General features: G+C 40.2%; 1 protein-coding gene across 1 annotated transcript; it reads left to right on the forward strand.

Annotated features, from left to right (window-relative positions):
* Positions 1–546: 546 nt before the first annotated feature.
* On the forward strand, positions 547–26,645 carry ST6GALNAC1 (ST6 N-acetylgalactosaminide alpha-2,6-sialyltransferase 1). The gene is made up of 8 exons (XM_075177763.1): positions 547–1,069; positions 6,284–6,452; positions 9,221–9,392; positions 14,897–15,035; positions 17,123–17,226; positions 19,276–19,365; positions 21,382–21,481; positions 26,278–26,645. The coding sequence occupies exons 1-8, from the start codon at positions 836–838 to the stop codon at positions 26,446–26,448; spliced, it is 1,179 nt and encodes a 392-aa protein (XP_075033864.1). The 5' UTR covers positions 547–835; the 3' UTR covers positions 26,449–26,645.
* Positions 26,646–27,099: the final 454 nt, after the last annotated feature.

Consider the following 27,099-nt stretch of genomic DNA (forward strand, 5'->3'; position numbering starts at 1 on the left):
TCTGATTTTTCTGTTCTTTGGGACTATAATTTGTAGGAATATCACAGTGTATAGTTGCTAAAAACACAATTCACACATTTATTTCTGCACCCTGCAATATGCACGATGAGCAAGTTTCGGAATGACAAAAACATATTTCATGCACAACAGGTTAATGAAATCAAGTAAATTTTTTGCCTTCAGCTTCACTTCAGGGAAAGAGATACAGCATGGAAGTGGAACAGTCAATCAGTGAAACAATGGAGTTAAGTTTTGGACTGCCTCAGGTCATTTGTAGTACTATAAGAAATAGTGGAAACTCTGGGGAAAAATATAGTCATAAAGTAGATTATTTTGTCTGGGTTATATATAAAATAGTATATTTTTGTGTGATGATGGATTTTTTATTGTGAGTGCATTGGAGCCAAACAGATTAACCTCTCCAAGTTTGTCACATAACAGTGATATAAGTAAGATGACTTAGGCGAGTATGGTAACATACATAACCCTCTTCCTACTCTGAGAAATGTAGACATCTCTTAATACATAGCATCCCCAAAATATTGTGTCATATCCCATGTAATAACATAACATACTGTTTTTGCTTTTCAGTGTAAAATATACACATGATAACAAAGCCAAGACACCCAGCAAAACAGACATTTCTCAAGTGCTAATTAAGAACAATGTTGAAGACACAGAACCACCCATAAAAAGTGACAAAGAAAAGCATTCAGTCCAAACAGCCAGGCTAAAGTTTCCTAATCTCGCAACACCCATCAGTGAAACATTTACGACAGTGACATTGACCAGTCCTACGTGGCGGAATGACCAGTCAATATCTATTCTCAAAAATATGTTTCCTTCCTTGGTGGATTTCCCATTATTAGCAAAGAGAGTTAAAGACATAGCGAATGAAGAGCTGCCATCTCAAGCTCAATCTAAATCAACAGCAGCCAGGTTGGTTTTTCAGACAACATCTCTCATCAGACAAACTTCTAGGAAGCCTCTTAAGGCAGAAAATTTTGATGCTGAGCCAAAGTGGGGAATTGAGGAGGATTATACTTTAGTAACTTCCTCCTCACAGACTGTGAGTGCTTGTTTATTCGATGTATATAATTGCTTTATATAAGCTTGAATAAAAAGTGTCCTTAGAAATGTATCTTCTATACTTCCACCCTCTCTCCTAATTAACACTGCAATGTATTGCCGCATTCTGAAGGAACTCTACTAGGAGCATTTCAGAAGGCTTTATCATATTTCACTTTACTTATTGGCTACACCCTCTACAAAACATGTATAGGCTGCATGGGTGCCAGACCGTTGACATGGCCAGAATTAACCAACCATGTGACTAATTAAGGCGATTATTAATTCTGCCCTGTAAGAGGTGTCCTGGTGGTGCGGTGTCTTTTTAATTTTTCTATAATGTGTGTGATGCAAGGACTGTCCAAGCAGCTCCATGATTTAATTTGTAAATCAAAGATGCTTATAGAGCAGGTTGGCCCAAGAGCCTTCAGAGAGTCCATACATCACATTGCATTGCATGGTCCGAACCCCTTTTCAGAGAAGGCAGGTATGGCTGGCAGTGGGGGTCTCCGCACAATGTAGTCATTGTACTATGTACTTACCAACGGAATCTGTGTGCAATGCAGCTAGAAAGGAAAGCTCTGGATAATGTGATCAGTGAAATTAAGCAAGTTATGTGACAATAATTACAGCATGCCTTAGCAATGTGACTGAATATTGTGCCTATGCAATGGCTGGAGGCAATGTGGAATGAAGGTAGCAAAGAAGGATTTTGTGGAGGATCTCTGTGCAATGTGGATAGAAATGACGGTTTCCCTGCAATGTGGATAGAAATGTCGGTTTCCGTGCGATGTGGATAGAAATGTCGGTTTCCGTGCAATATAGATAGAAATGACGGTTTCCCTGCAATGTGGATAGAAATGTTGGTTTCCGTGCGATGTGGATAGAAATGATGGTTTCCATGCAATGTGGATAGAAATGTCGGTTTCAGTGCAATGTGGATAGAAATTGAATCCTTGAGCAATGAAGATCATTGCACAATGTGTTCGGCAGTGGAAGCCTCCGTGCAATGCAGGTCACTGTGCAATGGGGCGCGGGGCCAGCCATAAGGGGGTCACTGTACAATGGGAGCAAAGAAGGGTCCCTGTGTAAGAGCAGTAACATTTGCAAATTTTCAATGAGGGTTGAGCAATTTAGCTGGTAAAGAATGCTGGGGAAGGGGGGTCTCTGTCTTATTTGATTTGTGTAAAGTGGCTGGCAGTGGAGTCTAAGAAATGTTGATGCCAATATGGTCTGTGAAATGGAACCCTCTATTGAGTAAACATGCCACTGGTCTGATTTAGGTTCAGGGCGTCACTGCAAATGCAAGGTTTGGAGCCAAGAAGCTACAGAGGCTTTTTGCCTGACCATTTTTTTTATTGGAGAAGTTTTCTTTTTAATCCTTTATCTAAAGATATTTCATAAAATGTCGTCATGACCAACTGCATTGCCAAAAACAGTGAAATAAGTTGGGTCTGCTGTCCCAAAGCTGTCTGATGAGAGGCCAAACAAACACCTGGGGGGTAAATGTATCATACTCCGGTTTCTTCAATTCGCCGGAAATCGGCGAGTTGACAGCTAAAATTTAAAGTGGCGCCGCTATAAATTTTAGCTGTCAACTCGCCGATTTCTGCCGACTTGAAGAAACCGGAGTGTGATACATTTACCCCCTGATGTAAGGTTCTGTATGCCATGTCTTGCTGGAAAAAGGGTGGGTTTGAAAATATAGGAGGATATCTATCACGATTAATTCAGAGAGATGCGATTCCCATATTTTAGTGAGAGAGTGTGTGTTTCCACAGATATATCAACTTGTTCAGCAGCTGTAACAAACTAAGGGTTGATGCCAGACCCACTTGGAATATCCAAAAAAGCATAGAAATAACAGCACTGGATAGAATAATAAAAGAAAAAATATGATGGCTAGTATATTAAACTATCCTATGGCAGACAACACTTGTAAAACTGGAAATGGTAAAAAAAAAACTTGAAGATTTAATATTAGCATATGAATAGCATATACAGCTCAAAAGTAAAACAATTTTAAAAACATAAATATAACAAGACTGGTCACATTGGTGCATATAAAGTCCAAGTGATAGACAGCCCTTAGGCTAATAAACCGATCCACTGTTTAAAATTACTTATGTGACAGTAATAGTCCTACCTCCAGTAGTAGCCAAATAGATATAGACACGATCCCAATTGAATAGAGATGGTATAACAATATATACGTTGCTACATTTATGTTTTTATAATTGCTTTACTTTTGAGCTGTATGCTATTGATATGCTAATATTAAATCTTCAAGTTGTTTACCATTCCCTGTCTTCCAAGTGTTGTCTGCCATAGGATAGTTTAATATACTAGCCATTGTATTTTGTGGCTTTTCATTCTATCCACCGCTATTATTTCTCTGCTTTTTGGATATCCCATATTTCAGTGCTAGATTTATTTTCCTTAAGATTGATTACTGATCTATTTCTTGCCTCTCTGGCTGAGGTGGAACAGGGACCATTCTGTATGAGCGAGTCTAGAGGGTTAAACGTTTCCTGCTGCCCCAGCACACGAAGAACTGTTAGTAGATAATGTATTGCTTGCATGAATGCAAATACGTGTTCCAGCATAAAAATTCACATTTTTTACAGCTTCAGTGTATGTCATTGGTTTTCAGGATGCCCCCATGAAGTCCCAGTTTTGCCCATATAGTAAATGGTTGTTTGGGCTCTCGTTCCTGAAACACTAGGGGCCTGATTCATTAGTGATCTTATCTTGTGCAAAAGTTAAGATGCTTATTATAAGAAGAAACAGGGAGATAAGAGTGAAGTTAAGATGGATTTTCATCTTAACTTAAGAAATTCTTCACTTACGCTGTGGATTTTGCTTCTTATCTCCCTTTTCTGAGCATGCATGGATTTTCTTAAGATAAGAAAAAAACCGGCAGATAAGATCACTAATGAATCAGGCCCTAGATTTCCCAGGAACTGTAAGAATTTGGTGCAATTTATTAGCTCTCCTAGACAATTTCCAAGCTCTACATGCATTATTAAGATATTATCTGTTATAATCCTTGAGCATGAGAGGTGCATGTATAATATAATTGATGAATAAAGCAACATCATATCTGTATATGCTTTTCTCTTTTATCCTGTCTGCAAATCGAAGCTAGCAAGTTCTATTGTAATATTTATAGCCTGGCAGATAAACCCCTTCCCTCTGAGTCAATGACTAGAGCCTCATTTGCTAGAGCCTTAGATTTCTCAAAGTTTATGGTAAACCCTGCAAAGGAATAGAAACTATTTATTGTGTCCATTATTACTGTTATATTATTGGTGTGGATTGTCTAGGAATTGAAGTGAAAATTAATAGATTATCCACAAAGGCTGTGATCTTAAATTCTCTTTTTCCTGCCTTAATGCTTTGAAAGCCTCCTGATGAAATTAAATATCTTATAAAGGGATAGATTGTAAAGTAGGGATAAAACAATGTCTTGTGCCTTTCTGAACATAAATGTGTTAAAATGATATAATTTATTGTTACATGTGTTATGGCATTGGACTAGGTGGTACGAGTCAAATGTTCGGCTAAAATATTGAATTTTTTTTATTCATATGAGGAGGGGCCATGCAATTTTAGCAAAGGGTTTTTGGCATCTAAATTGACTATAATGTTGTATTTAGCTGTATGAATGGTTGATTATAATAGCCTCAATGACCGCTCATATCTCCATCATAGGGGCAAAAGCAGGATTTGTAGAGGGGGGATTCCACACCACGCCACCAGTGGGCGTGACCAGCATGCATGGGGGCGTAGCTATATTTTTAGACAGGGCTTGACTGCTCTTCAACTCTTTCTATCCCAATGCTGCGTGCACTACAGTTAGGTGCACACAGCTCTCCCTTTTCAAGCAAAGCCGTGTGAAGTGGGGGCAGGGTCCAGCCACCTCAATTATACAGTGCCCCAGGCTTGGAGGGGGGTTTCCAGGCACTAGAACCCCCCTCCCCTCGGTTTGCCTATGCATCACTGATTGCCTATGTTTGACAAAGCCTAGTTGAGCTGAGGAGATCAGGCAAGGCAGGAGAGTTTATAATCATTGCCATTATTTTGTTGAGGATTTTAAATTCTTGATTAAAAAGGGAAATCAGCCTCTGAGATGGTTTAAGGAGGAAAATAATTCTGGTCTCATTAAATGTATTTGGTATGTTGCTAGAGCATATAATATGATTGTAAAGTGTGGTAAGTGTTGGAGAGGGGTCTTCTTTAAAAATCTTGATTCTGCACTGAACCCATCTGGTCCAGGGAATTTAATACTAGCTAATGATTTAATAGTATCTGTAATTTCCTTTTCTGCGATTGGCTCCTCTAGGAGTGCCCTCTCCTCAGGCAAATGTTTGGGCAGCATGGCTCTCTGTAAAAATATCCTCCTCCTTACTCTCCTGTCTTGCCGAATATAGCAATTTATAGTAATGCATAAATGTGTTACAGATAGTGGCAGGGTCTGATGTTTGTGTTTTATTTAGGTTTTGTAAGAGTGACCCAGGTTTTATTCAGGGGTCCTCTTACAAGATATGCTAATAGTTTCCCTGATTTGTTGCCCCATTGTTTTTTTGAAAATCATGCTGAGTTGTTCTGTTTTTTTTGTTTTGCTTGGGACAGCATGGTGGCTAAGTGGTTAGCACTTCTGCCTTACAGCACTGGGGTCATGAGTTCAATTCCCGTCCATGGCCTTATCTGTGTGGAGTTTGTATGTGCTCCCCGTGTTTGCGTGGGTTTCCTCCGGGAGCTCCGATTTCCTCCCACACCCCAAAAACATACTGGTAGGTTAATTGGCTGCTAACAAGTTGATCCTAGTCTATGTGTGTGTTAGGGAATTTATACTGTAAGTCCCAATGGGGCAGCGACTGATGTGAATGAGTTCTCTGTACAGCGCTGCGGAATTAGAGGCGCTATATAAATAAATGTTAATATTAATAATAATTCACTATGCATTACTCTGTCATTCATGCTGCTGGTTGGTTGCCATCAGTGTTGCACTACGTTCTGATAGCTTACTAGTAAGTTTCTTATTTTTACTATACTGTTACTGTCTGTGTCTGTTATGTTATTGTCTACAAAATAATGCCAGATTAATTGGGAATATTGACAAAAATGTTTGGCAGAGAGCAGAGCGTTATGCCCCTGTATAATCAGCTCACTAAGTGTGTGTATTTTACATTTTGATCTTTTTTTTCACTAGAGCTGCCCCATATCTGTAAAAATAAAGGCTCTCAACTCTCCTTGGCTGAAACCAAAATTTCTTCCGCAAATCACCATATTCATGGATAACCGCCACTTCAATAAGCAGGAGTGGGAGAGGCTGGAACATTTCATTCCACCATATGGCTGGATGGGAACAAACTACACAGGTAAATCAGTATTATTGACATCACCTTTAACTGTGTACATTTAATTTATTGTACATTCTCCCTACCTGCAGCTGACTGTCCATGTTTTCTAGCCATGTATATATAGTGCCACTAAATTCACAGCACTGTGTAGAGAATATGTGTCCCTCACATTAATGCCTGCCCCATTGGAGCTTACAATCTAAATTCCCTAACACATACACACAGACTGTGGTTTATTCTGTCATTAGCCAATGGAAGGCAGAAATGCTAAGCACTTAGCCACCGTGCTATGCAGTATTGTGTACTGCATTATTTTGTGCAGCAAGAGAGGAACATGTGAGAGAGAAAAAAATAACACAAAAAAGTCTGGAGCTTCCTTCTTTAGTTTTATGCACAAAGTAATCAAATATGCAAACTTCAGATGTGAAAGAAGTGGTCAACCTGATTAAAAAGGATAACATGGGCAACACGGTAGCTTAGTGGTTAGCACTTCTGCCTCACAGCGCTGGGGTCATAAGTTCAATTCCTGACCATGGATTTATCTGTGTGGAGTTTGTATGTTCTCCCTGTGTTTGCGTGGGTTTCCTCCGGGTGGTCCGGTTTCCTCCCACACTCCAAAAACATACTAGTAGGTTAATTGGCTGCTATCAAATTGACCCTAGTGTGTGTTACAGAATTTAGACTGTAAGCTCCAATGGGGCAGGGACGGATGTGAGTGAGATCTCTGGACAGCGCTTCGTAAATAGTTGATGAAGATGATAAATATGGGTCAGCTGTTATGAATATAAATGGCCCTTATCATAAGAGTGAAGTTACTAGAGTACAAGTTCCAGAGGAACATCAAGCTACAATCAAAAATAAATTCCTGTACATTACCTAAAAAAAAAAGCTGTTGATAACTATCAGTCAGGAAAGATTGATAAAGGCCTGTTCTGGGGTTCCAATAAACCAAAGTCGTGGCCACATCGTCCAAATGGAGAAAGTTTAAGACAGCCGTGAGCCTTCCACGGAAGGAACATTTTGCCACAATATTTGAGAAACACTTGCCATGATCATTATGATTAACAGTAATTTCTGAAAATTACAAGAAGATTCCCTATGAGACCGGTGTCAGTATTGCCTTACATTTATGTGTATGCAGTAATATTTATCTGCTTAAGGTGCGTTTTTGGGAGCCACTGGATCTCATACCTTTTTCATCTATAAGTGACGTTCCATAGGGGTAAGCAGGCTTGAGAGGGATATAAAACTAAACTAATTAATTGTACTATAAGTCCCAAAGAACCCTACATCATAACGCTAAGGTTAAAGTTCATCAAACAGGCAGAAACCACTGCTCGCTAGTAAGAACATAATCTTGAGCAACATTCTATGGAAAGATGAGTCAGAAGTAGAACTGTTTGTCTAACAGGCACTGATATTTCTGGAGAAAATGTAGCACTGCATACAAAGCAGGGCCTGATTAAGGGTTCAGGCCGCCCTAGGCTAATATGCTTGTAGCGTCCTAATTTAAAATCTGGCTTCCTTCACGGCCCCCGCTCCCCCAAATGTTTACGTTCCAGTGTTTTCGAAACTCAGTTCCACTTGGCTTTATAAATGGGTCACAGCAATCTTTGTCACTTTATTTAGTTTTAATTAAAATGAGGACTGTATATAGGAATGAAGGTGTGAAAGAGCGCTACTGAGGATGAAGGTGTGAGGGTGAGAGGTTGTGGTCCTGAGCCTGCCGCTGTCCTTGTCTCTCCTATTTACTCATCCTCATGTGCTCGTCTGAAGGTGACTCGTTGTCTTCACCCTCTACCATGGGAACATATAATGGCTTGGACATGCTTTTGCAGCATCAGGATCTGAAGGACTTGCCATAACTGATAAAGCAATTAATACTGATATGCATCTACAAGACCAGGTGGGCCATGAGTTGAAATCCAGCTGGGACATGTGGAAGTAAATGATTTGAAAACACATAAGTCTTCGTTAGAATAGTAAATAAATTTAGAGTTTTGAAATAACCTAGGAAAAGTCCTGGCCTTAACCATATTGAGATGTTGTGACAGGACCTTATATAAGCAGTTATTACAGGAAAACCCACAAATATCACAGCGTTGACTAAGGAGTCGGATAATATTCCTCCAGGGAGTTGGAAGACACTGATCAATATCTACCAGAAACATCTGGCAGCAGTGATTGGCTAGCCAGTTATTGGATCCAAAGGGGGAAATTACAGTTTTACATGGGGCATAGACTGTTGCATAACTTTTAATAATAAGTGAACTGTATTGGGGGTAAATGTATCAAGCTGAGAGTTTTCCGGCAGGTTTTAAAAGCCAATCAGATTCTAGCTATCATTTATTTAGTACATTCTACAAAATGATAGCTATAACCTGATTGGTTGCTATAGGCAACATCTCCACTTTTCATACCCACCGGAAAACTCTCAGCTTGATACATTTACCCCTTGGTATTATTTCTTCACTATGGGGTGCATTTTAAATATAAGTTTTTTTGGTTGAAGATCTGGTAACATTGATTATGAAAAATACTTTTTCACAGTGCTGTATGTGCTTCCTGTGAATCCGTTGTGTAGCTTGGCAAGTTCCATTTTGTTCTCCAAATATAATTACTCCCACTTACAGTATGTGTTATAACTGGTATGTTTTCCTATAATTCCCTGTAAAGGGAATCAAGTTTTTATTATTTTACATTAGCAATACTAAACGTATACTGAAACCTAATTTTAACACAAAAATAACAAAAATAAATTTCTATCACCGCATTACGCTGTTTAGTGATTCAGGAGGTGGTGTCTGCTCTCCCACATCTGAAAGATCAACAGCTTCTTCTGTCCAAGAAATGGGAGGAGTTTCCACGCTGCGTTAGCTGTGCCGTGGTGGGAAATGGGGGCATTCTCAATGCATCCCGGCTTGGCATGGAGATTGACTCACATGATTATGTCTTCCGGTATGTTCCTAAAATTGAAAAATAATCGTATATCTTTATGTCACTCATGTACAAAATCATTATTTACTCAATATTGTTATTGATCTTTCTCTCTCATCCCTCCACATCTGCTGCACCTCTTTGCATATCCTTAAACTGGCTCCCTGTATCCTCCAGAATCCAATTCACATTGCTCACCCTTACCTACAAAGCTTCAACAACACCACCCCTGCATACATCTCAAATCTCAAATAAAACTACTCTTCCTCTCACCCTCTTAGATCCACCTCTGACCTGCGCCTTGTCTCGTCTCTGGTAACCACCTCTCACTCCCGCCAACAAGCCTTCTCGCCTGCTGCTCCCCACTTATGGAACTCCCTAATATGCCCAATCAGACTTTCCCACATACTTCAAATCTTTAGACGCTCTCTGAAACCCCATCTCTTTTTTAGAGCTTACATTATCACCAGCACTATTATTGACACTAATACACCCTCTCAACCATCCCAATCTTCACTCTGAGCCACATTTGCTCCTCTTGTTTCAGCTGTGCCCTCTTCCACTTAGATTGTAAACTCTTTAATGAGCAGGGTCTTCCATATCCTTTGTTTTCATGTCTGCATTTATTTTGTCTACCTTGTCTGTCCCTGTTATGTATGTCCTGTTACCCTACTGTACGGCGCTGCGGAGCACTATGGCGCCTTACAAATCTACGATAATAATAATTACCAAGATGTGGTGGCAGTTTCACTTTGTAAATTCTCATTTCAGAACTTCCAAAGTGATATGTACTATTTAATCTTATTGTCCATTTCAAATTATGTCATTATCGTCCATGTACGATTTAATATTATATCAGTATCTATGGCAGGTAGTAGAATGGAGGAGAGCTTGCAAACAAGAAAATTCAAGTGAAAAACAAATAGTCAATTTTTAGGAAAACAAGTAAAAACAAAAAAACCTGCAATACCCTGGTTGCATAACTTTGCACAATATTTCATAATGGGGCTGTAGCTGTATTCAGAGTTATACACTCACATTTATTTATTGTATGTAACACCCCCTTACTCCTGCTAAGGGGTGACATGCAGGCTCGGACTGGCCTGCAGGGCAGCAGGACTATCCACCGGTAGGCCCCGCCAAATTATAGCCACGCCCCCTCCGTTGTTAGGGAGGAGCTAAGAAAACAGCTGACTCCCGACTTGCATACAATTCATCTTTTGGACATACGCGAGAACAGGAAGGGACAGATGCGTTTCACAGTGGAACACAGGCACCTTCCTCTCCAACAGTAACAAGCACGGACCACGAGAAACATCCTCTGATTTCAGCACACTGGGTACCCGGCCACCATCTCTATATATATCGAAACTACAAAGTAAACAAAGTTAAATTTGAAAGCATCGCAGCAATAACCATGTGATATATGTGGACAGTGATCTGAATATTTATATTGCACTAGCAGAGACTTAAAGAAATACTAATTCCCATCTACTGGACTTGTATGCTATGAACATTATTTTATTGAGATATCAGTGACTGTGTTATTTCTGGATCAATGCAGCATTTATACCCACTGCCATTTGCCTCCCAGTAGCTAGACTAGTCCAGGTCTATATACCTAGGTTTGTCTGATTTTTTATGTATGTTCAATTGATGCCATACCATATGTATGTTTATAGAAATCAATGCCTCATAATATAAATACTGTGGTTTAATTGGAGTTTTTTATTTGTCTATATTAATGTATTTTTATGTATTTTTTTAACCAGGATTCAATAAATTGTGATAAAACTAACATTAAATGTTATCCCACTAATTGAACTGAGCCTCTTGCTCACAGCCTAATACAAGATATAGAAAAATACGAATTGTATTCAAGATAAAAGAATACAAATTTTATTATTAGCATTACACTTGGAATAATACAAGTCAATGAGCGCTTAACTTTCAGTATATTATTAGTTCATAGAGAGGGATAACCTGTGTTAATGCTGCTCTTGCAACAGTAGGGGTAGAGCGCAACTCCTCCCCCCCCCCCCCCCCATTTTTGCCAAACCCTCCGATTAAACACACTACCACACAGGTGCAGAGAGTCGCGTCTGGGCTCTTTGAACCTGCGCGGTAGTGTGTTTTTCACTTTGAGCAGGGCAGATGAGAGTAGGAGTTCCGGATATCGAGGAGCATGAGCAGGTTAGTAACTAAGTGCGCAGTCAGCCTGTCATTTTAAAAGAGAAGGATGAGCACACTACATTCTTTATATACTACACTATGGTGCTAGCTGTCCTTCGTGGGCTGACCACTCTCCCTTTAGTGTCTGGTCGCGCCTCTATGATGGCTAGCCACACCCCCTCTGGTGGGCCCCTAGCGTTGCAGTCCCCCGGTGGGCCCTTCATGCCCCAGTCCGACACTGGTGACATGTAAAATGTTTGTGTGTGTATCACTTACTTCTTCATGCACAGCGGCTCCACCAAGTCTTCTTTGTCTGGGTATATATGGACGTGGATATAATGACTACCAGGGGGTGACTTGGGGTCCCCCCGTAATCACACACACTTCACACAACTCTGAAACACGATAAGATTGTTCTTTTCTATAAAAATATTTGCTTTGAAAATATATATTTTAAATAGAAGCACAGTTAGGGAATAAATAATAATTTATCTCCTATAATTTATCACTAATGATGCAGATAAAATAATAAAATGATATATAATTAAGTCTCTGCACTAAGGATTTCTAATGACTATATATTGAATAGACCTATATCACAGTTTCTGAAATAAACATTTATAATGATGCAGATGATATCTTGAATGGATCTATATCACAGTCTTTGAGATAAATATTTATATGCATACAGGTGTTTAATCAATATTTCCCTTTTTCAGGTTTATGTAATATAAGGATATGATAGTTTCTCAGGTTTACTCACAAGAACCAGGGTTTGATTATACCAATATTACTTTTCCTGCTGTTTCTTTTCTCAGAGGGTTGTTTTTCCACACTGAAGTTTCTCCTCACTGACGCTTTGGCTTCATAGGTAATTCTCTTTACATATATTTCTATCATCAGATGCTTTTTCTCATAAATGCTGATCTCCACAAATACAGACTTTTACATATACATCTCTTAATAGATCAATCTCATTAATATATATCTGTCTTTTCACAATCTGTCTCAATTAGTTTTTTCCTCCACACATAGGTCTGTTTCCTCACTCCCTCACTCTGGTGTCCAGTAAAACTGTTATTCTTCCTCTCTACACTGTAACTGATACACTTTCTTGTCATTTCTGGTGTGATTGTGTAATATCTTCCCAGCCACCAGGGACTCTGGGATATGTAGTCCCAGCCAGTGCCGGTTTCTATAGTACATATTAAAGGTGGAAAAATGTCTGACAAGATTTATCCTGATTTCAATAGTGTGCGTAGATTTTTAGTAATATTATATACACACTTGCAGAATTCCCTCCTGTACCTTTAAACAAAATGCAATCATCTATCAGACACAATATGAAGGAGGAAAACCATGAAGATGAAACATCTCTTCACAAGAAGGGGTACAAATTGTTAACCCCGGATGAAGAACAAAGTGGAACAACTTAGGAAAGCCCCTACACAGATGACTGAAATTTTTGGAGGGTCGGTAAAAACATAATTCCATAGAGATAGGAGTCCAAGGTTTTACTGGAATAGGAAGAGGAAAAAGGGGACATACATGCTTTAAATTGGGCCACCAAAGTGTTATGGTGATGAATTTCTTTGACCAGACAATGATGAGTTATAAGCTCAAGTGAGAATTCTTGGACAACAAAACTATTTCCAGGAGTAATCTTCAGAGATTAGATGGATGTAGCTGTTTCTACATGGAAGAGATCAAGGATCTTGAATATTTTCTTAGTCAAGGGTTCAGCATACGGCATGACCTCTGACATTCATTGAACCGGTGTGGTAGGGGACAATGAAATTGAACCAGGAGAAGAACATCTTTGAGCAGGCAAGATATTATTATATGTGCTGTTCAAATTACACACAATAAATACTTCAGATGTTTTACCCCTGACTACATAACAATGACAATTCATATTGTATTTTGACTCTATCAGCACACTTCCGTTATCTTCATCAACTTCATTTATTTATTTATATAGCGCCAATAATTCTGCTGCTCACTCACATCAGTCCCTGCCACATTGGAGCTTACAGTCTAAATTCCCTCACACACACACATACAGCAGACTGAGAGCAATTTAATAGCAGCCAATTAACCTACTAGTATGTTTTTGGGGTGTGGGAGGAAACCAGCGCACCTGGAGGAAACCCATGCAAACACACAAACTCCACACGGATAGGGCCATGATCGGGAATCGAACTCATGACCCAAGTGCTGTGAGGCAGAAGTGCTAACCACTAAGCCACTGTGCTGCCCTTGTTTTGGGTTAGACATCTTAACTACACAAGGTGAGTAGGTGAAATGGTCCTTCCAACACAAGACTCCATTCTTCATCTTCCATGCTTCACTGCCAACAGTTCTTGTTCTCTAATAGAATATTTCCTTTCACTGGTAAAGCATTTCTTGGAAGTAAGCTGCATGGATGATGCAGACCGGACTTGTTATACTTGGACCACCCCTAGTCTAATGTAATAGGCCCTCAATTTCCAGTTAGATAAATACAGAATTAGGGCCCAAGATTACTCTTGGTGGCATTACTTCAATAACTGAAAAGCATTTACTGTTTTCGTGACCAAGAATGAGCATTCACCTCTTTTTTAGTGAGTAATAGCAGGAATAACCAAAGAGTAATGAATTATTGATAATACATATCAAATTTCCTTAAAAAAGGAACCAGTACCAGTGGCGAAAAATGATTTATGATTTAATTTGATAATTTGATATGGCTCATTTTTTAGAATGCACTAAATAAATGATAACTAGAATCTGATTGGTTGCTATAGGCAACATCTCCACTTTTCAAACCCGCCGAAAACTCGCAGCTTGATACATTTACCCCATTGTCTCATGAGATATTACTGGAGAATTTGCATAACGTTTTTAAAAGTCACTTAACAGAATCAACTGTTAAAGTGAATGTTCAGACTCCAGTCTTGTAGAAAGCATAAACTACAAGTTTCCATTTGAAACAAAAGAAGTCGCTTTAATGAGGTAATCCACCTATCCATGTGTGTTATACCTTCAAAAGCAATCATGCATTCTGTCACAGAACACTGTCACAATGAGTCATGTCACACAAAATGAGACACTACCTTCCAAATATAAGTGATGGCTTCACAACTCATCAAGTATTGCATCAGTGGGGCAGGGGTGAAGATTCAGTGACATATTTACGGTTCCTAGGTAAATTACCTACTAGAAATAGACTTGGTGCTACAGTTGGACTGACAATCCTTCACACAATAGGTTCCCTATACATTTATAGTAATCCCTCAGGGCCAATTGGGTATTTGAACTATGCTCTATTTTTCAATAAAATTGTACAACTATTTTTTTTTTATTCGTCTTAGTGTCAATGGCGCAGTGATTAAAGGCTTTGAGGAAGATGTTGGAGTGCGGACCTCCTTCTATAGCTTCACTGCTTTCACCATGTTGTCATCCATTCACTTACTGAACAGAAATGGATTCTCCACAATTCCCCGGGACAAGGTAACATACACATTCCCACGTCTACTTGTTAGTCAGTCTTTTCACCATTACATTTTAAATAGAGGGGATATGGGAAAAAATACACCTGTGAATGCAAGTTCTATGGAGAAAAGAAAATTACATATTACAACAAATCTAAGGTAGAGGGCAGTCACGGGACATATGAATTACGCAAAGATGCAGCCTGTGGCATTTTATGTACTGTAACAGAACAATTAACTTTGTGTTTTTAAGTTATTTCAAGAATTTATGGAGCCTGAGGTAACCAAAAACGTAGTGTGGTGTGAAAGATATAAATATTTTTTTTATCATCAATAATTTTTACTGAAAAGTTTTACAACCTATGGGATACAGAAAATAAAAAAGGGGGTTACACAAAGAAAGGGGGAAACACATGGGGAACGCTCTCACAGAGGGTGGGGGAGGTGTGAGTTGCTAAAGGAAGATCTTAACATAAATGAGACTGTAATTAGTATAGGTGCTAAAAACTAAAATTAGAAAGCATTGTAGAGAGAAAAGCATGTTGATATGCACTTTGTTAATATGAACCTACTTGAAAGAAACTTGGAATGTGGGCCACTAGTGCTGTGGGGAGGGACGGGGGGTGCTAAGGGTACTTGAGAGAGGTGGAAGAACTTTCTCTAATCATCACCATTTATTTATATAGCGCCACTAATTCCGCAGCACTGTACAGAGAACTCGCTCACATCAGTCCCTGCCCCATTGGAGCTCACAGTCTAGATTTCCTAACACACACACATAGACAGACATAGAGAGAGACTAGGGTCAATTTGATACCAGCCAATTAAACTACTAATATGTTTTTGGAGTGTGGGAGGAAACCGGAGCACCCGGAGGAAAGTGAAACCCACAGAAATCCGGGGAGAACATGCAGACTCTACACAGATAAGGCCATGGTCGGGAATTGAACTCATGACCCCAGTGTTGTGAGGCAGAAGTGCTAACCACTTAGCCACCGTGCTGCCCATCCCTCTCTGTGGTGTACACGTGCCATTTGAACCACTTCACGATAAGGCCTGAAGCAGAGGTGGACTAAGACATATCAATCGTCTCCATTTTGAAGCTGTGCTGAATTTTAGAGATAATATTAGACACAACAGGAGGGGCAGCGTTCTTCCTGTCTTGGAGTATCGCTGCTCTTGTCAAGATCAAAATATGACCTAGTAGGTATCTGTCGTGTTGGAGACAGAAGTGGGATACAGCTGGAGCAAAGCCAAAACCGCGTCCATATCCACAGGTCCTCCCAAAATGATGGATATGAAGTCAAATACTTCTCACCAGAGTGGTTGTTTGACTGGACATGTCCAAAAGACATGAAATATATCGGCTGATTGGAGCATTGACGCCAGAAAGATTTCGTTTGGGAAGGTCAAATGACATGGTGCCTGGCAGGAGTAAGATAGAGCCTATTTAATAGCTTAGCATACATATCAGTATGATTAGCACACTTTGACATATGGTGCAATGTAATATATATGGTTTCCCACTGTTGTGGGGAGAGGGTGAGGTTGAGATCCGATTCCCATATTATTTGAGAAGGGGCTCTGGAGGGGGTGAAAAGGGATTGAAGATACTGATTCTAGAAAGTGATACCCCTGTTGGATCCCTTCAGTAACCTGTCCAGTATTTGGGCCGGAGGTGTGAAAGAGAATTTTTATCATTTTTTTCCCCTCAGTTTCATCTGTCCTTAAAAAAATCATCTGTGTATAACAATAGAAATAAAGTTGTTCCTTTTAAAGATTATACAACAAAAATGGCCTTCGTAGATTTAGACTGTAAGCTCCAATGGGGCACGGACTGATGTGATTGAGTTCTCTGAACGGCGCTGCGGAATTAGTGGCGCTATATAAATAAATGGTGATGATGATGATTTAGAATTTATATCATGGTAGAAACTTATCATAACTTTGTGTGTGGAAAGAAAGGTTATCTGTGCTTTCCTCTTCCCTCTTACAAAGGATCAGACTATGGCACATTTCTGAGAAATACCACCTGCACTAATACATTCTTAATGAGGACAATTGGGGAAGGTCAGGTAATAACACATTCCTTTGTGCGTTTCCCAGGAGACAAAGTACATCCTTTTCACAGAGGGACAGAGAGACTACGAGTGGCTAAAAGCTTTACAGCAGAACAAAGAGATCAGCAGAGGTACTCTGGAGCAATACAGGTACAATGCTTGTAGCCTATAAAATGCTTTCTGTGGAACTAGCCATCCATATAACATCTATCTAGTGATCACATTCCTCCCCTTACACTGTACAATAGAATATCTTATCTGTCACCTATACTAAAAGGTTTCAGTTACCACACCCTGCAAAATGTGAAGTTTCAGCTTCCCACTTTAATCTGGTCATCTAAACAGAAAACCAGCGCTGTGTGTTTAAAGCATCAAAAATAAACATATTCTTATAAACATAGTGGTAGTTTAATTGGTTGCTGACAAAATGACCCTAGTCTGTGTGTGTGTGTGTGTGTGTGTGTGTGTGTGTGTGTGTGTGTGTGTGTGTGTGTGTGTGTGTGTGTGTGTGTGTGTGTGTGTGTGTGTGTGTGTGTGTGTGTGTGTGTGTGTGTGTGTGTGTGTGTGTGTTAGGGAATTTAGACTGTAAGCTCCAATGGGGCAGGGACTTATGTGAGTTCTCTGTACAGTGCTGCAGAATTAGTGGCGCTGTATAAATAAATGATGATGATGATGATGATTGCGTTTTAATAAAGTAGGAATTTTCTAAGTTCCTGTTACCACTTCTTATAAATATTGGTGCTAAGTTTATAGCACATTAAACTTAAAGTCATACATTTGCAAATATTAGCTTTGCATTTGCATGGTGCTTCCGCTAATGGGATGTAATACCAACACTTAGTTACATATACATTTAGAAATTTACAAACGGATCTGAAGATACGTCTCTTGTTGAATGTGGGTCTAGGTACGCTCTGCTTTGACAGACACAATACACTGCAGGATATATTCAATACATATGTCGAATATAAAGTCCCAAAAGAATACACAGATAAAAAAATAAATAAATTCAATGACTATATTTTTCCCTCATGCAATACATCTATAATGATGTTCTTAATGTCTACATTGCATTTTTACAGTTGTTCCTGATTGCAAACACATGTTTTAGCATGTATACACGACTGTCATCATTATCACTTGCCAGACCTGTAGCTGGTGCAACTGAGAGAACAGAAAAACATGTACCTTTGAGAGGCCAAAGCTTGAATAGGACACTGCTGCTTGCTCCTAACATTGGCACGCCCTTACTGTACATTGACTACACGCATTCGCCCTTTCCCCTCCCCGTTTCACCCCTGAATTCATATGCTGTCGTAAGGGTCTTTTGCGATCAAAGATGAATTATGGGCATCATGGTGGCTCAGGGACAGCACTTGTGATTATTATTCTGTCAGAGACATTGACGTTTGAAACAGACAAGTTTGCCGGCTATTATAGCTTCAAACTCACAGTTGACCAATGGAGTGCAGGGGTCACGAGCCTCAATGGTACGTTAGCTAATACACATCCAACGGCACTAGTAATTCGCAGTGAGCTGGAGACACCGACACGGAGAAGTTTGCCGGTTAACATCACTTCATACTCCAGCAATTTCCATAATTTCTACCAATATACCATTTGGAATTAATCTAGTGGTAAGTAGAAAGTGGGTTTCCTCTGGGTGCTCTGGTTTCCTCCCACACTCCAAAAACATACTGATAGGTTAATTGGCTGCTAACAAATTGAACCTACTGTGTGTGTGTGTGTGTGTGTGTGTGTGTGTGTTAGGGAATTTAGACTGTAATCTCCAATGGGGCAGGGACTGATGTGGGTGAGTTCTCTGTACAGTGCTGCGGAATCAGCGGCGCTATATAAATAGCTGATGATGATGGTTCAGCTTTACTCATTTTTTCCAACTGCAGTTGTCTGGGCTGAATTTACTGATGTCAAAATATTTTTAAAAAAATGCATTTAAAATTAGTTAATTCAGCCCAGGTTAATAGAAATGGAAAATAAATGGGAAATGTGGTACTAAACTATTATCAAACGGTGGTAGGCATGTTCATTTTTGCACTCTATAATAAATGTTCTTTTCTCACCATCCAAACACACATAGGGATGTCTAAATAAGTATGCAATTAGCTGTTCTCATCACTAGAGGGAGCACAGCTACGCTGTAAGGAGAACCCACAGTCATACTCTTCAATTTATTTCTAGACTTCGTCCCCGGGATGACTTTGAGAACGATTTTGACTTGAAGAAGATATTAGTTGCTCATCCAGATTTTGTAAGATATGTGAAGAACAGGTAAGATTAAATTCTGAGCAAATTGTATGTCAACCTGTGTCATTTCACAGCGTGACAATATACTGTTATTGCTTTTCTTATCTATTTACCAATAACATGAGGTGTTGTTAGGACAGTGATGGGCACCAGCACCTTCTGGCTTTATGCCCCATCAGTCCTTTGATCTGCTTTGTGCCCCATTGGCACTAGATTTTATTCTCTGCTTTATGCCCATCAAGCTTCATCTGCAGACCCAGTACTTATTGACTAGGATTTGCAGCCATGGGTGAAGCTTGGAGAGTCAAAGAGCAGAGAATAAGACTGAACTGTATCTTATCCTTTGCCGGAGTAGCCAAACTCTGTATCACGTGACCTCCACATCATGTGACCTCTGCAACACTTAATCTCCCTCCTTACTCCATGTAAGTGAAATGCGTGATTCATGATTACTTCATTAAAGAATTTTTTTTATGCAGGTAGTAGTGAGGGTGAGTGAGTGGTTCTATGATGTGTTTTGGGTAAAGCCACATTGAATCGTCAAATGAATTTGTTATAGCTTGTAGCACTTGTTTATCTTACAGTAATAGACTTGCTGATATGCTATTTCATATTGGCGTCTTTCTTTGATTAAATGTATTGCATTAATTTAGTATTGAAATTAAGGATAATGTGTGACCATTTTGAAGGTTAGAGGGCCACGTATGCGGTCCTTGAAGTGTATGAAGTTGCCCATCACGGGGCTAGATTCTCACAAGTAATCATTCCCCATTATTATTTGCCCCTATCCTTAAGTGCCCCCCCCCCCCCCTTAGGGGCGTACGTGAGAGAGCTGCTGCGCATACGCCCGCGAATGCGCAGCAGCTCCGTTTTGGCAGCACTGGCGCTGTCAAAGAAGCGGCTGCTGCGGACACTTCGTTGACAGCGCCGCGGCTGCTATATAGTACAGTGCCTCTATGTAGGGGCACTTCTCTAGCAAAGGGGAGGGGTTTCTGGAGACCCAGAAACCCCCCCTGCGTGCGCCCCTGCCCTTCCCTTTCTGCCGCTCAATGTGTCACTTGTACTCTACCACTTTCCTGTGGATCCAGTCACCAGCCACTCACTACAGGAAAGGAAGAATAGCTTTCTTCCCTCCCTCTATTGCCTTTGGTTTTCCACGCTGTCAGTCTCCACTTTTGTTACTCTGTTTTGTTTTGCATATGTTCTTTAAAGATTTTTCATAATTGTGATAGGCTGCCATCCAGTGGATAAAGGCAAATCTCTAATAAATGTCTATTTTTTTTTTTTAATATGTATGTTTAATATACCACATTTAAGACTGGCTTTGTAAAAGTGAAACCTTTAATAACAATTTTCTACGATAAGATAAAAAAACAATAAACAATTGGTTTATTAATTGATAGTACATATTGGGTTTTCAAACAGTGGGTCATGGGGACCCCTTCCTCTTTGGAAATATGTTTTGAGTCTGGGGTGAAGGGTGATTTTCATGTGGGGTCAATGAAGGGTTTTTAACCCGGGTTCCATTTTTTTTTAGAAAAATACCAAAAATTCCAATCAAAGTCTACTTTTCTAGTTTATTGTTTGTAAAGTGGCCTAGTTATTATTATTATTATTATTATTATTATTATTATTAATTGATTTGTAAGTGGCCAGTACATACATAAAACAAGGACATACAAAGTAGACAAAATAAATACAGACATGAAAAAAAAGGGTATGGAGGACAATGCTCATTAGAGAGCTTACATTCTAAGTAGGAGAGGGCACAGTTGAAACAAGAGGAGCGAGTGTGGCTCAGAGTCGAGATTGGCACAGTTGTGAGGGTGCATTAGGGTTGGTAGTATAGGTGAGAGTATGGTAAGCCCTAATGGCTCCATTTCATATATAGCATTTACCTTTAACACCAACTCATAGGTTAAAACCCTACAGCTACAGCGCTATAAATGAGAATAGAATCATTGCGTATGATATCAGTAGGGGCTGTACTAAAGGTTGCTTGCAGGCAGCATTTAACATTGTTTCTTAATAATGTTGTAGGTTCTTGAGGTCAAGAATACTGAATGGGATGCACTGGAGGATGTACAGGCCAAGTACAGGTGCCTTAATGCTGCTGACGGCGCTTCACCTGTGTGACACGGTGAGGAACCACTGGAGCAGCCTCCTCTTTGTACAAATTTCAGATTCACAGTTGTTATGGTTAGTTGTTGGGTTTGACTGCAGCAGTGGGTAAATATAGATGTTGTTAATCATGAATTGCTGAGTGCCATTCTGTTTGTGTAAACAGTTGTTCAGTAATGAGCAAAAGTACTAAAATAATGCTTTGTTAATAACACCAGGGGCAAAATGTAGTAAACTGCGATTTGCTTTTGTCAGCGATTTTCTCCCTCCCCCGCCCCCCTGATGAATGAAAGTGTGAGTTGATAGTAAATCGCCTGTAAGATGACTTAATCAAAATCTGCACACTACAAATCGCCATCCCTACTCTTGCCCATTCTAAGAATACAAGTCGCTATAGGTATGTAGCTATGATTTTGCAAACTTGCCCGAGATTGGTGTGAAAATCGCCAGAATCAGCATGGTGGCTAAGTGGTTAGCACTTCTGCCTCTCAGCACTGGGGTCATGAGTTCAATTCCCGACCATGGCCCTATCTGTGTGGAGTTTGTATGTTCTCCCTGTGTTTGCGTGGGTTTCCTCCGGGTGCTCTGGTTTCCTCCCATACTCCAAAAACATACTAGTAGGTTAATTGGCTGCTATCAAAATTGCCTCTTGTCTGTCTGTCTGTGTGTGTGTGTGTGTTAGGGAATTTAGACTGTAAGCTCCAATGGGGCAGGGACTGATGTGAATGAGTTCTCTGTACAGCGCTGCGGAATTAGTGGCGCTATATAAATAAATGGTGATGATGATGTTGCTTTTGATAGGTGAGACTAGCAAACATATCACTGCAAATGGCAGCATGCACTTGTGCCCATGTTCCTGCTGTCTCTTGTAGTGTCACAAGTATGTACTTTAAATGGTGGCCCCATCTGTAAATATTAAGTGTTGCCACATCAAAAAAAAAATATTATTGCCCCACTAGTCATGAAATGCCGCTATTATATAATAAAATAAAATACAAATTCCATAACATATAATCATTATTGAAATTTGCCCCACTAATTTATTCATAAAATAATTTGGCCCTCCCGTAAGATATTAACAATAATTTTTGTTCCTCTAAACAAGAAATCCTGATTACCCTCATAATTAAAACTTGTATTGTGCCTCCTGCACAGCCATGGAGATTGCATTTGGTAATGTTAAAATTGCAGGTTAAAACATATGGCGACTTTGCACATAAAATCGCCAGTGATCTTGAGCGATTTGCAGCGATTTGAAACCTCTGAAAGAATCGTAACTTGATACATTAACCCTCTGAACTTCTCATTCAAACTCATTACTTGCTCCCATTCCCATTTACAAGGTTGTTTTCACGGCTACATCCACTTTTTCCCTTAGCTTGCAATCCGTCAAGTACTCTTGAAAACTCATCTCTGCAGGCAAAGTTATCAAATTGTTGAAGCTTGTTCCTAACCTCCGTAGGCTATATGCCCTGTACTCAACCTGGTATACAATTTACCCAAACCAACATTGCAACTTGACTGTATCATATAGCCCCTTACCACAAGTACCCTTTTACTGCTTTATCTGTTTGTTAATACCCAGTCTTGTTTATTATTATTGTATGTGTTCCCAATTGTAATGAGGAGTATCTTGGAGCTATATAAATAAATGATAACAAACAAATCTCCCAGTTGGGCCATGTGGCTTGTTTTGTGTCAAATACGGTCATACACATATGTGGCCAAATCTGAGTGCTTAGGCAGAAAGGCAACGTCCAATGGGGCATCATTAGTGCAGTAAAACAATGACTACATTGACAGTCAGATACAGTCATAATCTGATGTGATTTACCATCTGTCCAGATTGGCATCCGATAAATCCCTACCAGATGTTCATTGAGATTAATGGTCTTTTTGGACCCATACATGCTGAATTTTGAGGTTAATTAGCTCTAATAGAGCCTTGCAAGCCATTAAAATCCTATATACCATGTATCTCAAGTCTGAGAGGCATTCTGTCCTACAATATTTTAGATTACAGTACATATAGTTCTAAACTGGGCAGTTTATTGATAAAGTTAATGTAGAAACGTGCTGGGGTACTGGGGCAGAACCTCTGCATCATTTGAATCCGGAACATTCTTGATTCTGTGTTTGTTCCGGCAGGATCGGTTCTCAGTGTCTTGTATTTCTCTTGTTCATGAGAGCGGTTGCTTGGGGGAAGGGGGATGGGGTGATTTCTCTTTTCATTTCTGCAATAGATGAGCTGCCGCTTGTAGGTAACATCAATTGGGGATTGGAGGTGTGGGAAAGTAAAGGTAAGAAGGGTGAGAAGAGAGGTTGTGCAGGTCCCAGGACACCATAAGGTATTACTTATGGAGCATTAGTATAGGCCCTCCTTGCAATGAGTTCTTCAACTGTGAAGGTACGTATTTTTAGATTAGCCAGTGAGTGGGGGCATATGGGAGGCGTGAGTCGCATATGGGGGGCATGTTAGGAGTTATAAGGGGAAGTCTGAGTGGCATGCAAGGGGCATATGAGGAACTCTGAGTGGCATGTTGGGAGTGGAATGCGGAGTGCATGTGGGAAGCTATGAGTATATGAGTTGTGGCATAAGGGAAAGTCTGAGTGGCATGTGGGGGTTTGTGAGGAACTCTGAGTGGCATGTTGGGAGTGGCATGGAGGGTGCATGTGGAAGAGTCTGAGTAACGTAATTTGGGGCTGTTTTTTACAATTAAGGGTAATTTGCAACCCTTTTGAAGGCTGGAGGGCTGCACATGTGGCCCTAGAAGTGTGTCAGGTTGCCCATCACTGACCTAGAATATTAAGGTTATAGGACAATGACATGTATATGAGCATGCAATCACAACTATAAAAAATATACAAACTGCAGAATTAAACATACATTTTGTTAGAAATCTTATATGATCAATGAACCCTTTGGTTTGATGACAGATGTTGGGCTCGTCAGAGATGAAGACAGGGTCTCTCCATCCACCACCTGTCCCCTTGCAGGTAGACAAGCTAGTTGATATGTCATGGTGAGCTGCTGCTATACTGTGGGTATTATGTTACTTTATATACCTAGGTGACAGTCTCTGAGAGGATGTATCACTACGGAAGAGTTGCGTAGATGCCCAGGCCTCAAGCCCTCTTACCCATGAGGGTAACTCATTACTACCAGCCATTTGCTCCCACTGACAGCCTTACTGGAGAGTGTTGACCGTTGACAGTGGTCAAACTTGGAGCCCTCTTCACTGCTGTCTGGCACCTGGGTACTGAGTAGGACCTAAAATATACATGTCACTTTCTGCGAATGTATAAGATGTTCTTGTGGGTCGATTTCTCGCTCCACATTGGTGCAGCACAGAGACTCTTAGCGGTCTCTGGCAGCTAATCAATTCATCCCGGGCCACGGAAATAGGTGGGCCCCTAAAGTATTTGGCTTGGTCTCAGTGGAGCTCTTGTAAGGCTTGTGTTTACATGGCTCGTATTAGGGTTGCGCTCATGGTGGCACTTCGATTTGTCCACTGCAACTCTCCGGGTCTCACGCACGCCAGTGGGCCTTAGATTCAACAGGTGGTGGTGGGCCCGGTGTATTTACGCTTGGGGCTGAAAATTACTGACTGTGCGTATTTATCAGTTTGTGTGATCAGTGACCATGTTCTGATAACAAAACTTGATCTAGCCCTTGATACGTGTAGATTTAGCTATTTGCTACTCAGAGCTCACAAGAAGTTGTGTGTTGTTCCACGGTTGGCTGCCAGGTCACACCCCTATGTCTTTTGTTGCTTTATAAACGGTAGTATTAGTGCCTTTTTGTCACTCACTAACCGCATAACACGTCATGAACATGTTTGTTATATAAGCAAATAATACTGTTGACCATGTTAACAATACACTATATCCAAGGATATAACATTTTTTTTAAACAGAAATGCAGGACAGAAAGTCGACTTAATCTATAAATGCTACCTTAGCGTCCCTTTTGATACCAAGTACAATAAAACAGGATTACTGGCAAAGCAACAGAGGCCCCGTCTAAGATCTGAAAAGGCCCCAGTAGCCCTGAGTTGCATTGCCAAGCCCCAGCCTGTGACAAGAGGAAGGTGTAATCAACTCATTTTCAATTGCAGCTCATAGCAGAGAAACATTTATAGCTTTGCAGTTTCACCCTGAACCTAGAGACAGCTTGCACATTATGTAGAGGTTCCGGGTAGAATTATAGAGTTGTGGCACCAGGACAGAGCACTGGGGTCAAGAGTTCAATTCCCAAGCATGGCCTTATCTGTGAGGAGTTTGTATGTTCTCCCATGTTTGCGTGGGTTTTCCTCTGGGTGCTCCAGTTTCCTCCCACACTCCAAAAAACATACTGGTAGGTTAATTGGCTGCTAAAATCGACCCTAGTGTGTCTGTGTGTGTGTCTGTGTGTGTGTGTGTGTGTGTGTGTGTGTTAGGGAATTTACACTGTAAGCCCCAATGCGGCAGGGACTGATGTGAGTGAGTTCTCTGTACAGCGCTGCAGAATTAGTGACGCTAAATAAATAAATGGTGATAATGATGATGATGTCAACGGTGAGGTGTGGAAAGTGGCTGAAAGTAACTCTCTGCCATGGGTTGAACAATTATTTAGCCCCATTTTAGCTTACTCTGACTCTAATTCCCACTAATTTTGTTAACACAGATTCAGCAGCCACATGAATTCTGGGAAAATCAGCTTTCTGAGTTAAAGGTTGACAGTGGTAAAAAAAAGGAACAGAGAAAACGGAAACATGGGGACCCATTCACACTTCACAACTTCTTGCATTTAACATCTCTTTCCTTATTTTGAAGGTCAACGCCTACGGTTTTATGACTCACGATTTCAAGAACTATTCTGATCATTATTATGACAAGACGAAGACCAAAGTAACTTTCTACATAAACCATGACTTTCTAATGGAGAAAGAGGTATGGGCTCGACTGCACAAGGAGAACATCATCAAACTTTACCAGCGGACATAGGGGACATATGTGTATCACAGGTTCACTGCGATGGAACTGAAAAGGGAACTGTAGCATTATGTCCAAAAAGAGAACCAATCAAAGGCACTGAATGTTTTATAACATAGAACATATAAGTTACAACTTTAGGGGAAAAGAGAAGCTCATTTTTAGAGTTCCTTGAAGATATTGTCACTTTTAGAAACTATCTTGGATAAAAATAGGTTTATTTTCTGTTTTCGTACTCTGTATTATTCTTTAAATGTATAGATTTAAAAATAAATGTGTATTTTGAATCAATTGGGAGAGTAAATTGTCTGACTGGTCACTCTAGTAGCTTAAGAGTTAACACAATCTATTTAGGGGTGTTTTTCTGTTCTTTCCCCTTCTACATTTCATCTCCTCTCTCTGTGCTCTATAAGCAGGACCATGGGTTCTGAGAGTTGCTAGGTGATCCCGTGAAAAACCGTATTCTCTCTGCCGTGAAAGGAATCTCTCATTCTCTAAGCCCTGCTGAGACAGTGGATTAAGTGGCTGCCTTTCACGCTCTTGCTATTTATTGGTCTTCTGTCCCTTTCTTCCCGTTTCTCTGTGTTTTGATTTTTCTGCTTTAAATCTTCATGAATTCTCTCCTGTCCCTACTTTCTGTGCCCTTTGGGGGGGGGGGTATTA

The sequence above is a fragment of the Mixophyes fleayi genome, chromosome 6, assembly GCF_038048845.1.
Source record: "Mixophyes fleayi isolate aMixFle1 chromosome 6, aMixFle1.hap1, whole genome shotgun sequence".
Lineage (NCBI taxonomy): Eukaryota > Metazoa > Chordata > Amphibia > Anura > Limnodynastidae > Mixophyes > Mixophyes fleayi.

Excerpts from the sequence above, each read along its gene's own strand:
- ST6GALNAC1 (XM_075177763.1), top strand. The coding sequence starts at position 836 with ATGTTTCCTTCCTTGGTGGATTTCCCATTATTAGCAAAGAGAGTTAAA. Across the intron at positions 1,070-6,283 it reads TAACTTCCTCCTCACAGACT|AGCTGCCCCATATCTGTAAA; the intron begins GTGAGTGCTTGT and ends TTTTTTCACTAG. Across the intron at positions 17,227-19,275 it reads GGTACTCTGGAGCAATACAG|ACTTCGTCCCCGGGATGACT; the intron begins GTACAATGCTTG and ends ATTTATTTCTAG.